Below are 22,515 nucleotides of genomic sequence, written 5' to 3' on the forward strand. Positions count from 1 at the left end.
TAAGTAAAGTTCAAGCAATGCACTGCTATTTGCTATTTGATTGACAGGTGCAACAGGAAGGGAATCTGTGGGTCGGGTCTTGCTATCTATTCCTGCGCCTGTCTGTTTAAATGGCCTTCCCCTCCCTGTTGCCATCATAGACGTTAATTCCGGTGCAATCGAACAGACAGGGGTGGGAATAGATAGCAAGACCCCACATATTCCTGCCCCTGTTGCACCTGTCAATCAAATAGCAGTACATTGTTGGAACTTTACTTGCACATATTTCTGATATAAAACATCCAATCACTGAACAGAGGTATGCGTACATTCAGCATTCTAGCTTCAGTATAGCACTGGCTTTACTTTGTATATGCAAATCCTGATGGTAGGTTCCCTTTTAGGCTTTAGGTTTTGAATCAATGAAGAGTTACTCTATTAGAAGCTGCAGTTGTCAAAAATATCACAACACAATGCAGTTATTAGTGTTTCTAATCCAAGAGTAACTTTAGGACAGGTATTGTAAATACATAGGGTAATTTGGAAAAACAGAAAGGGAACATAAAGATTGATTACAGGTTAAGTAATCCATGCTAAAATATTCCAAATGTTTGTTATAATAAAAAAGCCCTATAATAGGGAAAAAACCCTTGATATTTATATACAAAAAAAAATCAAATTATTCCTATAAACTCCTACTCATAGCAGTTTGCTCCTGCTACTACTATTATTATTAATAATTCCCGATGATATCTCAGGCTTTTAGTAACTTAACTCCTGCTTTGCTCTGTCAACAACCTTAGAACAGGCTGTTTTCATGATGATTTAGCTTTCCTGAGAGCAGCAAACTCCCAAACAGCAAGAGGTTGCAATATGAGCTGGCTCCAGGCATGGTGTCACTTCAGAGTCCAGACACAGGACTCTGGAAGATTCCTGTCATTGTATCTATCCCCCTTTTTCTCGGCACGCCCCCACACCATCCCTCATCCATCCTCAGTGTATAAAGGAGATGTTGAGGTGAGATTCCCAATACACAGCAGCTTGGAATAGGCTAACTTAGTTTAGAGCAGAAGATCTTCATTGGGATATTTGTCTCAGAGTCTGAACTTTTTTTTGGAAACTTATTTTTACCATCTCTGAGCACCTCGACAGGACACAGTGCTGTACAATGGGGCTTCTTATCCTTCCTATTTTGATAACACTTCTATTTAGTGTGGCCCAAGGAAGTCCCCAACTTCGAAGAGCGAATGATCGTCAAGGACAATGCACCTACACGTTCACGGTTCCCAGCCCAAAGGAAGGCACCTGTGCAGAACCTGGAGAAGCCATGACAGCAATTAGGGAGCTACAACGTGAAAATGCAGCTGTCAAACAAGATACAGATGGCTTGAAAATTAGGCTGAGCTTGCTGGAGAAGGTGGTGAATCGGCTATTGGGAGGTGAAGGAACTGGACAATCAACGTCTTCACCCCAATCTTTTTCAGATACTCAAGTAGACGTGCGGAGGCTGATGCTGGAAAAGGATGAATGGGAAAGTCAGAGGAGTAGTCTAGAGATGTCTTATTCAGACCTCCTGAAGGAGAAGGCTTCTTTGGAGGAGGAAAAACAGAGACTGACCGAGAGGCTGGAAAAGGTGCAGCAGAGACAGTGTCCACAAGTTGCCGAGACATCTAGGAATAGAGATCAGCCAATATCTCCTAGACAAGGTGAGTCTTAGAATCAGGATGAAATTGCTATAAGGCTAAGATCACATGAGCGTATTTTTGATCTTAGTGCTGTCCAGGAAAAATAATGACTGCACTCGGACCAAAGTAATTCAATTAGTCTGTTTATTTTCAAGGAACCAAATGTCTGTGTGAAGAAAATATTGCACCATGTACTAGACTTTTCCGTATTTCGGATGAGACTCGCCTATTCATTTCTGTAGGTGTGCAAAAGAAAAAAAATCCCATATGGATCAACCCAATAGAACCTGATTTTTACAAAAACATTGCTGTTCTTTAACATATGGGACTATATTTGAGCTAGAAAATTTTAATAACTACTAGTGTATAAAAATGGGCGCCTTACGGATGACAATGTAGAAGAAAAAATGTCCGCTTTTTCTGGATTAAAATGACGATTCTTCACATGCTCATGTGAAATTAGCCTAATTGTGATTTCTTCTTCATGAATAGAACTTTGCTAGCTGTTAATTTTAATGAGAACTGAAGAAATAAATATTTTATTATTTTGGAACTGGTTAGGATAAATTAAAGACCATAGGGCGTGCTGACTAAGAATATAGATATGATTTCAGACTTAATAAAATCGCACACTCTTAAGTGCTCGGGTCAAACAAATAACACATAATCCGTAATAGTGGTCCCTACTATAAAACGCAATTATGTGATTAATATTCAGTATTTCATCTGCCAATTCCGTAGACATCTGGATCATATTTAGCTACTGACATATTCTGTGCCCAGTCAAAAGAAAAAGAGAAGACATCTTGCCTTTTTCATAGTATCATCTCTTCTTTCTAAAACAAGACTTTACTACGAACTTCCACATTCTTATCAAATCTAATAATATTTATTACTTGATTTTCTGACTACAGCAGTTATATGTTTTTTTCCCCTCATCAGCTTCACTTTTCATCATAGTCTGTGGATGGTATTGTATCTCAGTCCAATTCAAGTGAAAGAGAGCAAGCTTCATACCGGTCAATGCATATATACAAAAAGGGAGCAGATTCTCGGGGAAAAGTCCCTTTTTTAATACAGGGAAACTCTGCTTAAAGGGGTGTTCTAAGTTTCAAAATTATCTCCTATCCAAAGGATAGAGGATAGCTTTCAGGTCACTGGGGTTCTGAATTCCAACTGATCATGAGAAATGGGGGGCACTTACAGGTCGAACATGTCCACATTCATTCTAATAGGAGTGCCAAAGATCAGCCAAGTGCTGCGCTCAGCAATCTACGGCTCTCCCATTAAGACTGAATGGTGCGGTAATGCACATGATTGAACTCTGCTGCATTCAATCAGGGATCTTCAAAGCTCCATTTCTCAGGATCTGTGGGTGCCATGATATTCAGACCCCCCAGAGACTGGAATGGATAAGGGGATAGCTTTTAAACTTGAGAACATCCCTTTAAACTGACAATGCCGACCACTTTGGCTGGGTTCAAATGGCCATATTAAAAATTGGGCCTGTCACGTCTGCAGAAGTCAGCCTTGCTTGACTTTGTGTCCAGCTCCATGTGCTCGTCATTGTTGTGGATGGGTGTAGGAGATGCCTTCTGGTCTGTGAATTGGACCAGAATAGTGCATGCTGCAACTTTTTCTACAAGAGCACATTGGCTTCAACTAGTCATGATCAAATGAGCTCGAAATTGCTCAATACTTCATCAAGTACCAATGTGCTCGAGGTGCTTGGTACTTGATTGAGTAACGTGCAAGTGCTCGATATGCTTGATTTCCTGGCTGGCATATTCTCTCTCATTTTACCAGCAGCCCCTAACAAAAGTACCGGGGAGAGAGAAAGTTCACGTCCCCGTCACTCCTGTTAGAGTCTTTCGATAAAATGCTCGAGTTTCCCATTGACTTCCATTATGCTCGTTACTCAAATCAAGCCTCTCCGAGAGTCCAACCTGCTCGATTCGCGTACCATGCACTCAAGCATTTTATTGCTCGCTCATCACTAGCTACAACTGGTCTCTTCCACACACAGACTGTCTTATAAACTGGGAGACCACTAATCTCAAGAACAAGGATTGCAAGCCCCATGGAAGTTAATGGAGTAGTGTTTGAGCATGTGCACCAGTGCTTCAATCATACAAGGGACCAGTGCTCAGCTCCCCAGCGATTATACCATATCCTATAAGTATGTGGGAAATGTATTTATTGGTGAAACCCATTTACCTAAGGATCCATCATGAGTTCACATGTATGCTTGTATTACCTTATCTTTAGCTATATTTTATGTTTAGTAGGGATGCATTGTCATATACAAATTAACAGCTGGGAACTATTATGGCACCTACATCAAGATCCAAGCCAAAAAATATTGCACTAATTTTCGGTCTGACATGTCATGAATTGCACCTGTGATATATAGAGGGCCCAGTCAGCCGCACATAGGCTTTGGTGTAAATCGTATCTGTGAACTAAGGGGCACTTTGCACACTACGACATCGCAAGCCGATGCTTGCGATGCCGAGCGCGATAGTCCCCGCCCCCGTCGCAGCTGCGATATCATGGTGATAGCTGCCGTAGCGAACATTATCGCTACGGCAGCTTCACATGCACTCACCTGCCCTGCGACGTCGCTCTGGCCGGGACCCGCCTCGTTATTAAGGGGGGCGGGTCATGCGGCGTTATAGCGACGTCACACGGCAGGCGGCCAATAGAAGCGGAGGGGCGGAGCTGAGCAGGACGTAAACATCCCGCTCACCTCCTTCCTTCCGCATAGCCGGCGTGAGCCGCAGGACACAGGTAGGAGATGTTCCTCGCTCCTGCGGCTTCACACACAGAGATGTGTGCTGCTGCTGGAACGAGGAACAACATCGTAACATCGATCCTTCCGAAATTATGGAACTGACCGACGCTACACCGATGATACGATTTGGATGTTTTTGCGCTCCTTAATCGTATCAAAAAGGATTTACACACTACGATATCGACTGCGACGCTGGATGTGCGTCACTTTCGATTTGACCCCACCGACATCGCAGCTGCGATGTCGTAGTGTGCAAAGTGCCCCTAAGTGCTCATGTAGGAATGTAGGACAATGGTGTTCATGTCCCTTCCTACCCCTGAAGACACCAATTGTATTCTTGTCTTGCAATGTGAATAATGTCTTGCATCTTTTGTAAATCTTGTGGTGGTGTGTGAATTATAATGTAATATGATGTTCCTGTCTAATGTCAGGTATAATGTATGCTGTGATAGAGAAATATATAATGTAGGATTTCATAATGTAATGAATGTGAAATGTATAGTATTTATTTTAGAATGTTTTGTATGGATGTTTTGGCCAGCAGCAGACTGCAGGGATGCAAATAGTTAAGTATTAGGACTAGCCCACCCTGGGAGGGGTCAGCTGGCAGGGAAAGGACGGTTTACTTTAGGCCTCCGACACACTCACGTGCCGCCGGTCCGTGTGTGCCATTTTTTTACACGGACCGGAGACACGTGCACATGGGGACCTAGGTAATCCCTATGGTTAGGAGACACGTAAGTATTTTGGAACGGAACGTGTGTCCGTTCCATACTTACGTGTCTCCGTGTGTTAAAAACGCTGACATGTCCGTGTTGCTCCGGCAGCACGGGTGTCACACGGCCTGCACCTGTACCACACGGATGTAGTGTGGATGCGGTCCCGTGTGACACGCGCCGTAGAAAACACACATGTCGGAGTAAAAAAAAATCGTTACCTTCTCCAGCCCTCCTGTCTCTGCCGCTGCTGTCACTTGCTGCCGACCGCCGCTCATTATACTCATTTAATATTCACTTCACTGCGACCGGCAGCAGCGGCAGTGGGGAGACGGCAGGGCTGGAGCCGAAGATCAGCACCACGGACAGCAGGAAGGACCACGTGAGTATGCAAATTATCGGTTCTCCATGTGTTATCGCGGATAGCACATGGAGAACACATATGGCCCGCACGTACCAGAGACACGTACTTACCTACACGCAACACGCAGGGTAAATACGTGTCTTGCGGCACATGCGTGATTTTCACGTAAGTGTGTCGGAGGCCTTAGAAGAAGTCAGTGAAGGCCTAGTGAGTGAACGTGAGAGAGATATAGTCGGTTGATCACGAACGTCTCATACAGTGGGTGGTTTGTGTCAGTGGAGCAAAGAGATAGATAGTGTGTACATCGAGATAGGCTAAAGATACAGGGTACAAACAACGTTGTTACTATAGACCAGTTCTCGAGCAGAGATGTCTTGGACGATAGCAGCCAGAGGAAGGAACCTTAACATCCAGGCCCCTTAACCTTCAAGGTACCAAGTGACATCTACTGTTGCAGTACTCTAGTGGCCAGACCCCTCTTTCGTCAAGGTACCAGGTCAAGCTCTACTGACATGTGATGTAGTCAACCAACTGAGCGGTCTCCCACTAGACATTTGGGTGTGCAAAGCTTTACTCCAGTCATTATTGGGACTCCTTAGGAGACTGGACGTGGGCAGCAGGAAGGAAAGGTGACCATTACAGTGAGTGCAACAGCACAGGACTGGGTTGCACTGTGACTCACTGGCCCAGTTAGATTGGATGCAAGCCAGAGGGAAGTTGAACTGTGCCTGTTAATACAAATTGAAAATATAACATGCTGGAAGATATGTGGCAGCTATATGGAGTTTAAAGCTGTGAGCGACAATGATCCGTCCAGTAAAGAGTTGTGGTTTAAAGTGAACTGTTGGTCTCCTTGTAAGTGTAAGTTATCATTCGGTCCTGGCTAGAGATGAGTGAACCTGATGTTCGGTGTTCATACGAAATACAGACTTTACCAATAAAAAAATCAAACCAGAGTTTGCATTATAAGATGTAGTTCTTTATGCGTGTAAACTACTCTCTTTGCTCAGGTACCCTTGGTGCTCAACCCAGTGAGAGCCACCTGCAGTCTTTGATCGGCTTGCACTGGAGATAACAACAGCATGATCGGATATAGTGTGCACCAAACAAAAAAAGTGAAAACCCCACCCATCCGCCCCCAAAAGAAATCTGTTAATGGCTGGCTGCATGTTGCTACAAACCCGAACTGCCCAATTTGTGATTTCCATTTGGGTTCAAGCCAAGTCCGGGTCCCAAACCGAACTTTTCCAAAAGTACGGCTGCACCCGCCGAACCGAACTTCCACGAGTCCGCTCTTCTCTAGTCCTGGCCAGTCTACATCAGCCACACTATACGGCTTACAGGGGTTCCCAGCCCACTTGGCTGAAGTCCACACACCCAGACAGGACCAGGCATTTTATGTAGCATGCCAGGGCATCCTGAGTCAAACGCTCGCCCTTGACTACTGCGCTGCGCCACTCTACACTCATACCTTCTCAAACCTTTCACCCCATCTTTTCATTATTCCTATTTTGCAGTCTTAAGGAATTTTTGACCAAATGATACTGTCTGTATTTGTAAATATTGTGCTTATTTTATCTGATGTTTGTTATAGCCCTGATCCTTAATGATATTTCAGCAACATTTTTTCTGTAATCGCTCCTAATTATTGTAATGTTAATCATCATGTTCCCTAGTTTCCATCTTCACTCAGGTTATCGTCTGGCCCATGTGGCCTGAAATAAGACTAATCAGCTCACACAAAGGGGTTTATGTGTGTTATTAGAAAGCCACTTACTTAAATGGAAGCCATCATTAGAAAAAGCTCTATTGTTTAAATCACATTTTGTGTTACGTGTATTTTAAAACAACTTTTGGCAATGTTTTTTTTTCCATATCATGATCCTAATTAATAAAAACAAAATTAGTAATCCTGCAGTTTTCACACTGGCCACTGGGGCTTTTTTAGACTCATACTTCCTGTCCTTTCAAGAACAGTTTTCAGCAGGCTCATTATCATCAGAGGCAAGGTTATAATAACAAGTAAAATCTCTACATAGCTGATAACACAGGATCCACCAATCACAATAGAGGATGTCTCTCTTCACAACCCACTTTGGCATGCTCATTAGATGCTTCAATACAAAACGTAATTTTGACCATTGTGGCTAATATTAATTTTTTATTTTCTGAAACAACAGTGAGTGAGAGTCTAAAAGAGCCCCAGTGGCCAGTATGAAAATTGCAAGTTTTCTATTTTTAATTTTCACAAAAATCCATGCTAAGAAAAACAATAACATTGACAAAAAAATAATTTAAAAATACATATAAAACAGAAACCTGGTTTAAACAATAGGTCAATTTCTGGTCATAGCTTCCCTTTAATACAAGTTTATGGAGTCTCATTTTGGTTTTCATAGACTTACATTGGAGAAAAAACATGGCTCCACACACTGTGAGATGAAACGTGGTCATGTGGTCCAGAGTAGGACCAGAGTTGAAAACTCAGGAAAATGGCAACTGGTGTACATTGCATACTTAAGAACTAGCAAAAAAATAATTTAATGAAACATCTTAAAATTTGTACTAACAACCACTATGTGTGGTACATGTGCTTTACAGGTGGTGCTGATGTAGCCACACTGTGAATGTATAAGCCCTAATATTTCCTTGCCAATTATCTTCCTGAGCGCGATGGTCTACGAGTCCACTCTATACACGACATCAATGTGTGCGTTGAGTTAAGTTAATAAATACTTGTTTGTCAGCTGATTGGATCTTTTATGATTCTTGACAGTAGCATCTCATAAATAGATATGTGCTGCCAACAATTTGCAAAATGTATGAGAACAATCATTAAGCTGAACCCGCTCCACACGGGGCAGGTGTCGGCTGTATTATAGAGCCTACATCTGCCTCTAACTACAGTGATGGGAGCTAAGCTATGATTCTGATGTTTAACCAGTTAAATGCCACGGTCAATGACTGACTTTTGAATGGCTGGGTTGCGGCACCATTCACCAATGCCCATCACCCCACCAACCCCCAGCCATTGCCATTATGGGGTGCTAAGGGGCTCAAATGACTAATGAAAATCCCCCTCTTTGCCATCTTGGTTCTTCAGCTATAGAAAATGATCAATTTCACTATGGACTGCAAAACTGTAGTATTGTAGTGTGCAGTACAAACAAAGGATTGCAAGTTCTAATTTCCTAAGGGGACTAGAATATAAGGGAAAAAATATTAAAGGGAACCTGTCACCAGATTTGGTGACTATAAGCTGCAGCCAGCATCCCAAATTTGTGGGATGATGTGAAGCGTGCTGTCCATGCTCGGCGACCATCAAACTTAACTGAACTGGAATTGTTTTCTAAACAGGAATGGTCAAATATACCTTCATCCAGGATCCAGGAACTCATTAAAAGCTACAGGAAGCGACTAGAGGCTGTTATTTTTGCAAAAGGAGGATCTACAAAATATTAATGTCACTTTTATGTTGAGGTGCCCATACTTTTGCACCGGTCAAATTTTGTTTAAATGCGGATTGTACTTTTTTTGTTAGTACAATAAACCTCATGTCAATCCAGAAATATTACTCAGTCTATCAGCTTTTAGATATATGAAACTGAAATAGCTATTGCAAAACCTCAAATTGTTATAAAGAAAAAAGGTTAACATTAATAGGGGTGCCCAAACTTTTTCATATGACTGTATATACAGCGTGATAGAATGCTGTATATAAGAGCCCACTGGTGGTGGCTACAGCTTATAGTCACCAAATCTGGTGACAGGTTCCCTTTAAATATTAAAAACTATATATAAAAAATAAAATAGATATGTTTTCATTACCCCCTTCTTTTTCCCAATTCAAAAGTGAAATAAAAAAAAATTAAGAAAAAAACATTTGGTATAGCCATGTCTGTAAAAGTTTGTACTATGATAAAATAATATCAACATAATATTAACAGTAAACCACATAAAGAAAGAATAATGCATCTCCTTCAAAACAATGCAGCAAAAAGCAATCAAAACATCTGTACCCTAAAATGGTGTAATCAAAATATGGGTCTCATCCCATAAAAAATAAGACTCTGCCTCTGACGTCACTGCTCACCATGCCGGGATTCATAGTGATGTAAGAGGTTAATTGAGTCAGAAGCCACGTCCTGGATTTAAGAGGCTAAAGAGGAACAGGGTAAGAGGGAAAAGAGGTGCAGAGGAGTAGACGGCAAGACAGATGAACAGTCACATGAGTCGTTTTTTTCTGAAATTGCTCATTGTTGACTTATAACATTTCTAAATCACACATAGTAGGGCAGAGAGCTAGAAATTCACCAGACTCTTAGTCTCAGCTGGATTGACCTGTGTACTTATATTACCCCATTGATTACCCCTTGAGGTTACGGGGAAGAGATCATGACCTGATCTTCAGTCGTATTCAAATGACAACATATTCATTAGGTTGCAAGGATCGGTAATATGACACAGGACATAGCTAAAGAGAGGCCCAGATCTAGTGTCAGCAAAGAATTTATAGCCTCGGATAATAAGTGGCTAAGTCCCCGACCGAGCTGAGCGTCAGCGGCTCATTCAAAACCCTAGTTATAGAAATGGCATGGTATTGGGACCGTCATCTGACTGCCGCCGAAAATATCTTGGTTATGCCAAACATCCTATCAAGAATGTAACAGCTATTTTTACTAATGAAACAGCTTCCATTTTTTTTTATTATGAAATAACATATTGTGTAGATGACCTTAAAGTTTAGCTATAGTTAAGTGACAGCATCACAATTCTATAATCAGTATTAGGGCTTGTGTGTATTTTTGGCCCTAGTGCTATCCATCAAAAAATCAGATCGCTCTAGTTCTAATGTTATTAAATAGAAAGAAAAATCTCCAGCAATGCAGGCAAGAATGTATAAGAGTAAAATCCTATTTATTGAAATTACTTATTAAAAGGTGTGGCATAGGTAGAAAGGCAGAACCACACTGGGCTGACGCATTTCAGCACTTTCATGTATTATGAATAAGGCTAAGTGTCGAAACGCGTAGGTCCAGCGGGGATCTGCCTGTCTATCATCTATACTACGTTTTTTAATGTTATGTTCAATAAATTGGATTTTAATCTCATACATTATTTCCGGAACCGCTGGAGATTTTTCTTTCCTCTGCTTCTTATCTAACCCCTGCCCGGGCTGCTCTGTGCGAAGACACTGATCCCATCCAGGTGACCAACTTGTGATGAGCTGACCTCTATTCATTTTTACGCAATGTTATTCAATGAGTCAGTGCAGATTAACGCATGATTAGTCTCTGAGCATCGGATGGCTCTCGCCAATTCAAGTCTATGGGTCTGTGAAAAAAAATTGCACCGCACTTGGAGGACATCTGAGTACGGTCCGATCTTCACAGACTGACATAATGGAGAAGGTGGATAAACGTTTTTTTCTTATTTCCCAGAGTCTGATCAGCTTTTTTCAGATGGAGAAAATATGTTTATGTGAATCTACCATTACAGTCCATGTGCTGGGTTCCTAAAAGACCCATTTTTCACCCTATAGGCAAGAATATCTCCTGAAATTGTATGGCATAAAATGTGGAATCTCAAGATTGTGTTTTAAGTAATAAATAGATAGATAGATAGATAGATAGATAGATAGATAGATAGATAGATAGATAGATTCATGGATTTAAACAGAGGAGAATTACAGCTATGAGTCTCCTCACTACCGCCATGCCAGATTGGTGTGTCAGTCTCCGTAAGAAGAAAAGTTTTTTCCTTAGACTCCACTATAGCTTCTCATACAGCCAGATCAGATCTCATACTTTGTACTGATGAGGGGCAATCACCCCGAAACACTTTGTCTGCAAATTCAGGTTCTGATCTGTCATAAATCCTAAGTCATATGACAAGACTCGTTAAAGAATCACTTTTGACTTTTTGGATTGCTACTTCCAATAGGTGGTACTAGAGTTCGTCTACTTCCTCCCTGAAGAGACAATTTGGATTTACACAGTATTTGTGAGAAAAAGCCTCCATATTACTCTGCATACAAACAGAATGCCATTCAGGAACTGTATGGGTCCAGAGGAGCTATTGGGTTCCATATAACGGATCTGTACAATTTTAATATATATACATGTACATACGCCCCCTAGAGCACAGCAGAAAAACACATTCTTGTCCTCTAAAATACACAGTTCTACTGACCTACACCAACATCTTTTTCAGGTGACGCGTGTTATCAGGACCTTAACCTGAAGCACCTTTTTTCTCAAGGAGTAGTCAGACCAGGCAGAAAATAACCATTTTATAGTAGAGTACGGTGACAAATCGAGAACAGAAGAATGTTTGAGCCAAGAAAGCGCATGACTAAGTAGGAGACAAGCATGTAACTATTTTCTAACTTTCCTATCGTTCATTTTCATTTCATCCTTCAATTCAGTTGCTCCCATTATAGATACCGGCCATGAACAGCCCAGAATATTTTCCACTATTTGGGATATTTTTTTGACGATGTTATGTCACTTATAGTAAGTGTATCCCCTAAAGGCAGATTTATCACTAAACATATCTGCTCGTAAACAATGTTATTAAGTTTTTGAAACAATGTTCTAATTCTTTGCAATTGTTTCATTTTTTTCAGCACCATATGTCACCGATAGTCATGGAGGACCTGCCAGGACGTCCTCAGCACAGGGCAAAGGTGGACCATCTGAATGTAAGAAAATCAAGATGTTGTTATCATCAATAAGGCAAAGTGCACACTGTGTCTGTACTAAACCGAATGTAAACTTAGGGGCGCTAACACTTTATGTTTCAATAGGTTCTCCCACCAGATCAATGCCAAAACACAGTCTGCAGAGAGCCGGCAAAAAAATAAAAAGTATCTCATGTAGTATACTTTTTTTCATTTCTAGTTTTTTTTGGGATGTGGGTTGGGGGAATTGTTGACAATGAGTTCCTATGACAACAGAAACGTTTCTGACATACATCATGATTCAGATGGCAGCACAATTCTCCAGCGCCAGGTGGATTTTGCCACCTCCTAAGATCCAGCATTTATGGTCTGCCCACACAGTGCATAGCAGTGCTACAGCTGTTACCATGTTCTGTGAGGCGGATAATGCGGATAATGTGAGTCACACATAGGAAGGGATTAACACCAAGTCTCCTGCCATTGCCGAGCTGTTGGCTCCATGGCCGAGCAAACTAGAAACCTATAAGATAGTCTGGTCATTCTCCAATCACTACACACACAAGAGAGAAAACAAGCATCAGCCAATCAGCATGCAGTCTGTGTACAGTGTCCACCCATATCCTGTCCATCGCCAAGAACTTGAGAACGGCGGCAGCTATAGGCATAGAAGTGGTGTTTAGGTATAGTAAAATAGCCATGCGCTATGCAATGAAACCACCTATAGCGCCACCTGGTGGAAAACAGCATTTTTATCTCGAGTACGGAACGGGATAGAGAAAAAAGTGAATTACAGAGTTGTAGGGCATCATCAATTCAATACGAGTCGACACCTTGCATACAGAAATGCTATGATTAGAACGTGTAAAACACACATGGCTGCGGACGTGAAGCGATACCTCATGGAGACCTTCCTACAAGTCATTGGGTATGGTGGCTGCGTGGAGTGGCCTCCATGCTCACCTGACCTGAGCCCATTGGACTTTTTTCTGTGAGGTCACATCAAACAGCAGGTGTATGCGACCCCTCCACCAACATTGCAGGACCTACGACGACGTATCACAGATGCTTGTGCAAACGTGTCATGTACCATATTGCACAACGTGCAGCAAGATACAGTATGCTGTCCAGAGTCCAGATGTGCATTGCAGCTGACGGTGGCCACTTTGAGTATCAAAGTTAAATGAGTGCCATATGCGTGACCAGTATTCAATGTTTTGGGGGGGTCATGGGTTTCATATCATAGCATTTCTGTATGCAAGGTGTCAATTCGTATTGAATTAACACTTTTTTTCTCTATCTCGTTCCGTTTTCAAGATAAAAATGCTAACTCTGTTGTTTTCCATCAGGTGGTGCTATAGGTGGTTTCATTGCGTAGCACATGGCTACTTTACTATACCTAGACACCACTTCTATGCCTATAGCTGCCGCTATTCTCAAGTTAATGGTGGTGGACAGGATATGGGTGGACACACTGTATATGGAGCGAGTGAGAAGCCTGCAGTCTGTATATAAGGAGGGGGTGAGAATCCTGCAGACTGTATAGAAGGAGGGGGTGAGAAGCCTTCAGTCAGTATAGCACAGATGATGGAATTATTCCCTGTGCAATATAGAAAAAATTATGAAAATCCATCCCCTTTGCAATACTGAGAAAATTCTGAAAGCCTGATATGTTGGTGGGCCATGAGCACTGGAGTTGAGAAACACTGCTATAGAGGATGTCAGTTTTATGTTTAATCTCTTTTTTATTGAAAAATTAGGGTTGGATACAATAAGTAGGGCTGCAGACCAAGGCAAACCCCCAAATAGAGAGAAAACAAAAAAAAACAAAAAAAAAAACAAAAAAAAACAAGAATGCAATGAAACATGAAAGGCTTTGCATGGTTGAAGCCATATACGGTTTGTTACAATAAAAAACATTTAAGAACATTTATCTCATTCTGTCTTGAACCATTATAAAAGTATAAAATCCATAAACTATAACATAAACAGCAAAGATTTACCATTCATACCATAGAGGTACATAATGGTCAGTCGAAGGAAAAGAAATAAAGAGAGAAAGAAAGAGGGAAATAGACAAAGTGAATGATGACGGGGAAAAGGATCATGGGGAAGGGCAAGGAAGGGCCGGGAATAACTAGCAGGGAAAATCTGGGTAGAGTCTCAACTCGCCGCAAAGAGGGACCTGAAGTCCGGAGAATCCAAAAAAAATGACCCAGGGACTCCAGATCTTAATAAATTTTTCAGTAGCGTCCTGAATTTCAGCAGTGAGACTCTCCATTCTGTAAAGGGAGGCCATCTCCCCAAGCCACTCATCCAAGGCGGGGGCAAGGGTGGACCTCCAGTGTCTGGGGATCACGGCTCAGGCAGCCGCTAGGCAAAACCGCAATAGTCCCATTTTCTGAGATTTAACAGACCCCGGTAGGATAGATAAGAGAGCGATTTGTGGAGAACCAGAGAGGGCCTCCCCGCTAATGCTATTGTATGCCGAGAAGACCCCACTCCAAAAAGGCTTAATGAGGCTACAGCTCCACCATATATGCAACATATCCCCCCTCTCGTGATTACACCGCCAACATCTGTCTGACATTAAAGGGAAGATTGCGTGTAGGGCATGAGGGCAGCGGTACCAGCGGGTGAGAATTTTATAACCCTTTTCCTGGACCGAACAAGCCCTAGAAAATTTGTGAGTGAAAAGAAAAGCAGTCCTCCATTCCTCAACCCGGATAGTCACGCCCAAGTCTCTACTCCATCCCCCCACAAATTTGAGCTCGTCCACATCTCCCTTCTGGATCAAAAGGTTATAGATAAGGGACAGGGTATGTCCCGGAGCCTCTTCCAAAAGAAAGAGCTTTTCAAACGAGGAGGGTCAGTTTTAGATCATTATCGGAACAGAGGATACCGATACGGTTATAGACTCAGATGAGTAATGAAATGTATGGTGGGTGGTGCAGAACTGTGGAAAGCTTTGTGGGTGAGTGAGCTTAGTCAAGTTTATATTGTACTCTGTAGTGGATGGGCAAAGGCTGGCACAAGATGGAGGCAGCGGTGTAGCTGCTGAAAAGAAATATGACCCTGGTTGCTGCATTTCGGAAAGATTGGAGAAGGGAGAGTTTAGTAACAGGGAGACTAATTAGTAGAGAGTTGTAGAAACCCAAACAAGAATGAATAAGAGCGACAGTAAGAGGTTTTTGTAGAGTCAAAGGTAAGAAAAGAACAAATTCTTGAAATGAGGTGTAGGTCACAAGAGTGAGTGAGAGATCGGATAAAAGGAGAAAAAGAGAGATCTGAGTGAATTATAACCCCCAGTGAGTGTGCTTGTTTTGGTGCTCTGATACAACCATCCATGGAAATGCCAAAATTGGGTTTAGGTAAATTGGTAGAGGTAGATTCAATTTTGGAAACATTCAGATTTAGATACAGGGAATACGCAATCTTAGACACAGTGGACAGACAAGCTTTGGTATCTTGTAGTAATGTGGCAAACACTGGTGTTTTGTAATAATACAGGGGTGATGTCAGAAGAAGATGTGTATAATTGTGTGTCATCAGCATTGAGAGGGCACTGGAAACCAAATATGCTGATGAGTTGACCAGTAGAGACGATATACAGAAAAAAAAAAAGAGGAGAAGAAAAGACCTATGATTGAACCATGAGGGACCACAACAGTAAGGGGAAGAGGATGGGAAGATGAGCCGTCAAATGCTACAGAGAAGTAGTGATAAGAGAGGTAGGAGAAGATCCAGGAAAGAATTATGTCCTTGAGGATCAAAAAGCTGCGCATAGTGAAAAATTGGTAATACACGGTGGGAGGGGCTGACCTTAGTGCCTACTTCAGCTGGATTTATATACCAGGCTGGGGACATATTTATCAGGATAGAGGACATACATAACAGGAAGTGTCCCAGGATTAGGGACATATATGCCAGGATGAGGACATATATACCAAGATGGGGGACATATATATCAGGAAGAAGTGTCCCAGTATGGACGACATATATATTAGGAAGAGTCCCAGAATGGGAGACATATATACCTGGAAGGGGCCCAAATTGGTGAGTTGGAGGACATATATACCAAGATGGGGGATTATACCAAGAAAGGGCCCCTGATGGGAACATGTATGCTAGGAAGGGGCCCAAGATTGGTAAAATATATACCAGGATGGGGGATATATATATACCTGGAAGGGGCCAAGGAAGGGGACATAGATACCAGGATGGGGGACGTTACTAAATAATGAAGGAGACAGGGCAACACATATGTCTTTACAGGTTCTAGAAGGCTACAATGGGCCATATATCTGAACAACATGCAGGGTGGGGTCAGTTCTAAATTTTGCATTGGGCCCCATCGGACTCTAGTTACACCATTGTGCAGAGATATCCAGGAGAATCAACATGGAGCAGGGGCCATTAGATTTACCTTCCAGTGGATAGTTAGAGACTAAGTAAGGTTAGTTTCTGTAGAATGCAAAGAGTAGAAACCAAATTATAAGGGGGTTAAGAAGAGAGTTACCTGAAAGAAAGTGGATCAGAAAAGATGGTCCAAGCAGTTTAAAGATAAAGGGGGAAATTATAGACAGATCTGTAGTTGGCAGCACAAATCTGGTCAAGGTTTGTTTTTTTTCAGTAATGTGTTTTTGATGATGTGTTTGAAGGAGGAGAAAAAATACCAGATAAAATAGAGGCTAAATATTTTAGGTAGGTGAGTTGCAAAAAACGGAAATAGGGATTTGAGGAGGTGAGCGTGAATAGGATCATTGGTGCAGGTAGTAGTGCAAGAACATGCGAGGAGCCTGGTAACGTTTCTATGTGACCGGTTCAAAAACTGAAAGTAAACTTGATGAAGTGCGGCAGGAAAGAAGATGAATGATATTAGGGGACTGGGAGACGATTTCCTGTCCGATATTATACATTTTTGTCTTTGAAATAAGTGACCGGATCATCAGTGCTGTGGTTAATTATAGGGGAATGAACTTTAGGACTGAGGAAGGAATAAAAGCCTTGCAGAGTTGTTTTGGATTGTTGGTGTCATGCTGGAGCTTATGAATGCTCAGCATGCAGCGTGACACAAGTGGAACAATGGGAATAAATAGAAGGAAGGCCCTGGCGATACGGAGAGGGGACATCTTTTAGAACTCACCTGAGCACCACCTCAGTATCTGTACCACATGCTCCCTAATGTCTGTATACGCATCTTAACCCCCCAATGCTGTCACGTGCCTAGGCCCTCACTTGCCATGAGCTCACTCTGGCTAGTGAGAAGGTTGGCAAGAACACTAGTCTCACAACTGCAATAATACAAAACAAGGTAAACTACAGCTCATTGGGATATTTAAGGTTTGAGAAAGATGCTTTTAGTTAAGTTGGTGCAAATTGATTTGCAGGACAAGTCTTTGGGCATGACAGTAATCTGAAGCTGCTAGTTGGGAGCCTTGAGAACAGCCTCTTACTTGATGGCATCTGTGGCTCTTTTTTTGATTAGCCAGCCTTGTTCGATGTCACATGTGCATTGTGTGACAATGATGATGTTGCGCCATGCCAGCTAATCAAAAGAAGAGCTGCTAATGCCCATCAGGTAACAAGTGGTTGTCCGGGTTACAACCAGCAGCTACGTATTCTTGCCATGGCCAATTTTCTGGATCCTGCAAATTAATTGATGCCAACTTCAGTTTTAAGATGATATTCTTCATTTAGATTTGTAATAACGATTCTTTTTTTGTTTGCAATTCAATTTTTGCTTGAGTGCAGAGAAGTGAGAATTGGCACTGACTGTCGGTTATAACTTTTATTTATCGAGCGTATATGCTCGACTGTAGCCACAAACAGTGGTGTACCACGTATGGCGGCAAGCCATGCTACTGCTATAGGGCCCGTGAGTCAGGGGGGGCCCGGTGCCATCACTGGCACCAGGCCCCCCCACAGGCCCGCGGCCAAGGATCTCAAAAATGATGAGAGATGGAGCGGAGCGCTCTATCATGATTTGGATGAGCCTAGACTGTATGGGCTCCTTCCAGATCTTGACTGCAGCCCATACAGTCTAGCCGATTCATTTCTGAAGATACTAGAATGTATGGGCTCCATCCAGACAGGGGCGTAAAGATCGCGGGCGCAGAAATTGCAACCACAACTAGGCCCGGTGCTAAACCTGCAGAGAAGCAGCTGGCTCATCTCAGTGAGAGTGGGGCTGTGCTGTAAAGCTATGTACCCTGACACATTATTATGGTAATTAAGAAGAGAACATGCCAATACCGTTATTTCATACAACACCGTTAAATTCAATGTGAAAAATCCCAAAATTTAGAGCATGGACCGTGTCACACAAGTTGGAGTTTTTGTACATATTAAGGCTGAAACTCCTAACCCAGTCACAAGTTTAAATTTCAGAAAAGTCAATGGATTAAAGGGGTATAAATACATGTGATAATGTAATAGTCTCAAATAAGCCTAAAGTAGTCATATTAGATGTATTATATACACTTTTCACAAAAAAATTGCCATGTTATATATTTTCTTTTTACAGTCTTCTAACATTATGTGTTTTAATATTTTAGTGTCTCCCTGGGGAGCGGATGGGGTGGGGTACCAAGAGTTGAAATCGGAGCTTACGGCACTTCCTGCATCTAGAATGTTTCCAGAAAGTCATTCTACGGGTCAAGGCTCAGCGACCATGGGGACACCTGGTACAAATATTTTTTTTAATTAGTTAATGTTTGTGAGACGTGTTTGGACGCATAATGGCACCACCCTTATATTACATTACACCAACCTTACAGTAAATGTTCCATTAGCATTTTCCAAGAGACCATTAAAATTTTGGCCTCAACTAATTAATGCTACTGCATGCGTGAGGAATTAAGTTGAATTTCTGTTGGCAGATGCTATGGAGTACTTATGTTTATTATGTCTAGGCAACAGAATCTGGCAATCATCACGGACGGCTCATCAAAATCGTATCATCAAATCTCATCGTTAAAAGCCGAGAATTTGGAATTAACAGGAAATATAATATGAGATTTTTTTATTACAAGAGTTCAAAATAGCAAAAAAAAAAAATAGATTGATTTGTAAGACACCAGATGATCATCAGAACATTCTCTTTAATGCACAAGTTAAAAATTACAAGCATGATAAATATGGCATGGCAACCTTTCGGCCACAAAACAGCCTTCTTCAGGCCAAAAAAACTCAATAGATTTGAAAATAACATATCTTGCATCTCTTTTCCAGGATGTGGTGAACTTACATGGGTCGGAGAACCTACTACCTATCGCAAGGCAGATAATATTGCTGGTAAATATGGAGTTTGGATGAAAGACCCAGAACCAGTATCTCCTTTTACGTTGGACACAATTTGGAGGATCAACACCGTCGGAGCCGATATACGCCAGGTGTTTGAGTATGAGAATCTTGACCAATTAGTAAAAGGTTATCCTACCAAAGTATATGTTGTACCTCGTTCCATGGAGAGCAATGGGGCTGTGGTATACAAGGGTTCACTATACTATATACGCAAAAAATCTAAAATAATAGTAAAATATGACTTCAGAACAGAAACAGTGGCAATCCAGAAGGAACTTGTTGATGCTGGATATCATGGTAAATACCCTTATTCTTGGGGAGGCTATACAGATATTGATTTGGCGATTGACGAGATGGGTTTGTGGGCAATCTATAGCACAGAGAATGCTAAGGGGTCTATAGTTATATCTCAGTTAGAGCCCAAAACCTTGGAAGCGAAGCAGAGCTGGAACACTACAATTCGAAAGCAGGCAGTGGCTAATGCATTCATGGTGTGTGGCACGCTATACACTATTGCCAGCTACTCCTCCCCAACCACCACGGTCAGTTTTGCTTTCGATACTCACACAGGTGTCCAGAAGCAAATGAGTATCCCGTTTCAGAATCAATACGGCTATGCTAGCATGGTAGATTACAACCCAACCGAGAAAAAAATTTATGGCTGGGACAATTTCACTATGGTGGCCTATGACGTCAGACTTTCCAAAATGTGAGGAGAGATGTAAGTGGAGGGTTACACGTGAAAAGGGCAGGGTGGGAAGACTGCCAGTAGGCATGGGGTACATTAGGAGGGAGGGGCAAGCTTTGCAGACTTAGAAAGAACTAAGAGGATCTACCTCTCATGCACTGTCTCCCAATAATATCTGTGCTTTAGCCACTGGAAAAATGTTTTTTTCTTGCAGTTAGTACCATTTACTCACATAAGTGAGTAAACAAATAATGCTTTGCATGGTTAGTGGCATTATGAGATACTGGCAGACCACAGAATCTAGGGAAAACCCATGTTTGCATTGACAATTTGAGATTATTTTCCAATGGGTTTGTCATGTTACAGCTGTTTTACACGCATAGAGAGTTGGAGCACCAGACTACCATGTCCGGTTAAAACTATGTACTTATAGGTTGGGATGATAAAATCTACGTATATAAACATTTGGTTTGCAATTGCACTTATTACTTGGATTTCAGAATTGTCTCAGGTTCTCTTATTACCAAAAGATGCTTGGGTTGAGTTTATACACTGCGATGTGGCTGAAATCACATGGTTGCCCGATTCTAAAAGCAGTGGCCTCACTTTGAACAAGGCTTCAGCCACTTGCGGCAGCATGAAAAGCCCATCCTCATTTACAAATCAATTTTTCTTTTTAGCACGTGTGCCATTTTGTTTTTGCAAATGGATCACAGACTCATTACAATTAGAGAAGAGTGGATTGCTTCTCACAATCTTGGCCTACGGTTCAAGTCAGTGATGTCTGGCCAGGGACAGGAGCTGCACAATTTTCTGACCTTCCCGGTTCGTGGTTGAGTCGCTTTGTCGTGCACAGTTACGCAGCAGCAAAACAAATCAAAGACTAACCTGGAACCCCCTTGGAAGGTCAGAAAACTTGCACAGCTCCTATCCATGACCTGAGTGCACCAATCTGGACCATGAATTGAGGTTATGTAAAGCAATCTGCTCACCTGTAATTACAATGAATGTGACTTTTCACTTTTTTGAGGAGATGAATTCCCCCTCTAACACCTCCAAAAAAACACTGACAGTTCACCTATAAGAAAAATGACCTGATGTCTGAATCTAGCCTTAAAATGAGTAGTAGAAGATTAGAAGACCATTAATGTGGAACAGTTTTTGAAAAATACCCTAGATGGTTTTTTTCTAAGGCTAGACGAGCACTTTTGAAAAGTAACAGCCTAGGCAAAATTGCTATTAACTTATGCTTATAGCAGGGTAAATTGAATGGGCCTGAACAACTCTGGGCTGCCCTCTCAGGCCTCAGAGCAGAACCATCGGTTTTGCCCATGGTGTTCAGGAGAATAATCATTCATGTCCCATGGTGAGAGCAGTAGAACAATGTAGATTGAGAAAAGCAACCATCACTCTGGATTTTATAGAAGATCCATTATTTTAGAATTAGACCACTTTACTTTTGATGCGCCAGCTAAAAATCTATTTAAAGATTTGCTTCCCACCATTGCAACTAGTTCCCGGATGGTGACGTGCATAAAGAAGAAACAGCAATTCTGCATTTTTTTTTCTCCCTGGTGTTTTTAACTCTAATGGATCCCTACTAAATTTAACACCGCGGGACATCTGTAATACGGGGTTTAGAATACACATAGGTAAGCACACGCCACTACAGACATGTATACATAGTGCACTGCCAAGAAATGTACGACTCCGAATGTAAACTGCATACTGGTTAAACACGTCCCTAAGTCCCTAAGACAAGGTAGCGAATATCTATAGGATATGAACTTACATCACACTGAGTCCTGGGTTTAATTGAATTCTTTTTCACAGTAGGACTAATATTCATTTTCTTTATCATACACGTAAAATATCCGAACTTACATTCCAATGTAATGTTATAATGTTGATATTTTCCTTACTACAGTATTTTTTTAAAGACATATGTAACAATATTGTCAGTGTATGAAAACATAAAATGCAGTTGTTACTCTGAAACTTTGTATGTCAAAAGTAATAAAATATTTTCTACAGTTAACCTTGAAAATTGGTGTTATTTGCTGTGCATCATCTAAATGCCTCATTTAAGTGTATCACAATCAATTAGACCAGAAGAGGTGAAAGGTAACCAGATGCATTCTCCCCTATGCCTCAAAATTACTGGAACAGTAACATCTGTCCCCACACCTCTCCTCCTGTTCTGTCTTTGACCTGTTACAATCTGGCTTCTGAATGCATCGTTCAACTGAAAAACTGCTCCAACTAAAAAGGTTACCAAAGACCTACTAACTGCCAAAGCCAAGCA

General features: G+C 41.7%; 1 protein-coding gene across 1 annotated transcript; it reads left to right on the forward strand.

The window, feature by feature from the left end:
• Nucleotides 1–1,002: 1,002 nt before the first annotated feature.
• MYOC (myocilin) lies at nt 1,003–21,958 on the forward strand. Its single transcript, XM_075322241.1, has 4 exons — nt 1,003–1,685; nt 12,167–12,241; nt 18,775–18,903; nt 19,451–21,958. The coding sequence occupies exons 1-4, from the start codon at nt 1,148–1,150 to the stop codon at nt 20,233–20,235; spliced, it is 1,527 nt and encodes a 508-aa protein (XP_075178356.1). The 5' UTR covers nt 1,003–1,147; the 3' UTR covers nt 20,236–21,958.
• Nucleotides 21,959–22,515: the final 557 nt, after the last annotated feature.

The sequence above is a fragment of the Anomaloglossus baeobatrachus genome, chromosome 8, assembly GCF_048569485.1.
Source record: "Anomaloglossus baeobatrachus isolate aAnoBae1 chromosome 8, aAnoBae1.hap1, whole genome shotgun sequence".
NCBI lineage: Eukaryota > Metazoa > Chordata > Amphibia > Anura > Aromobatidae > Anomaloglossus > Anomaloglossus baeobatrachus.

Coding starts and splice junctions, on each gene's coding strand:
- MYOC (XM_075322241.1), top strand. CDS start 1,148: ATGGGGCTTCTTATCCTTCCTATTTTGATAACACTTCTATTTAGTGTG. Junction 1,686..12,166: donor GCCAATATCTCCTAGACAAG/GTGAGTCTTAGA, acceptor CATTTTTTTCAG/CACCATATGTCACCGATAGT. Junction 18,904..19,450: donor AGCGACCATGGGGACACCTG/GTACAAATATTT, acceptor TCTCTTTTCCAG/GATGTGGTGAACTTACATGG.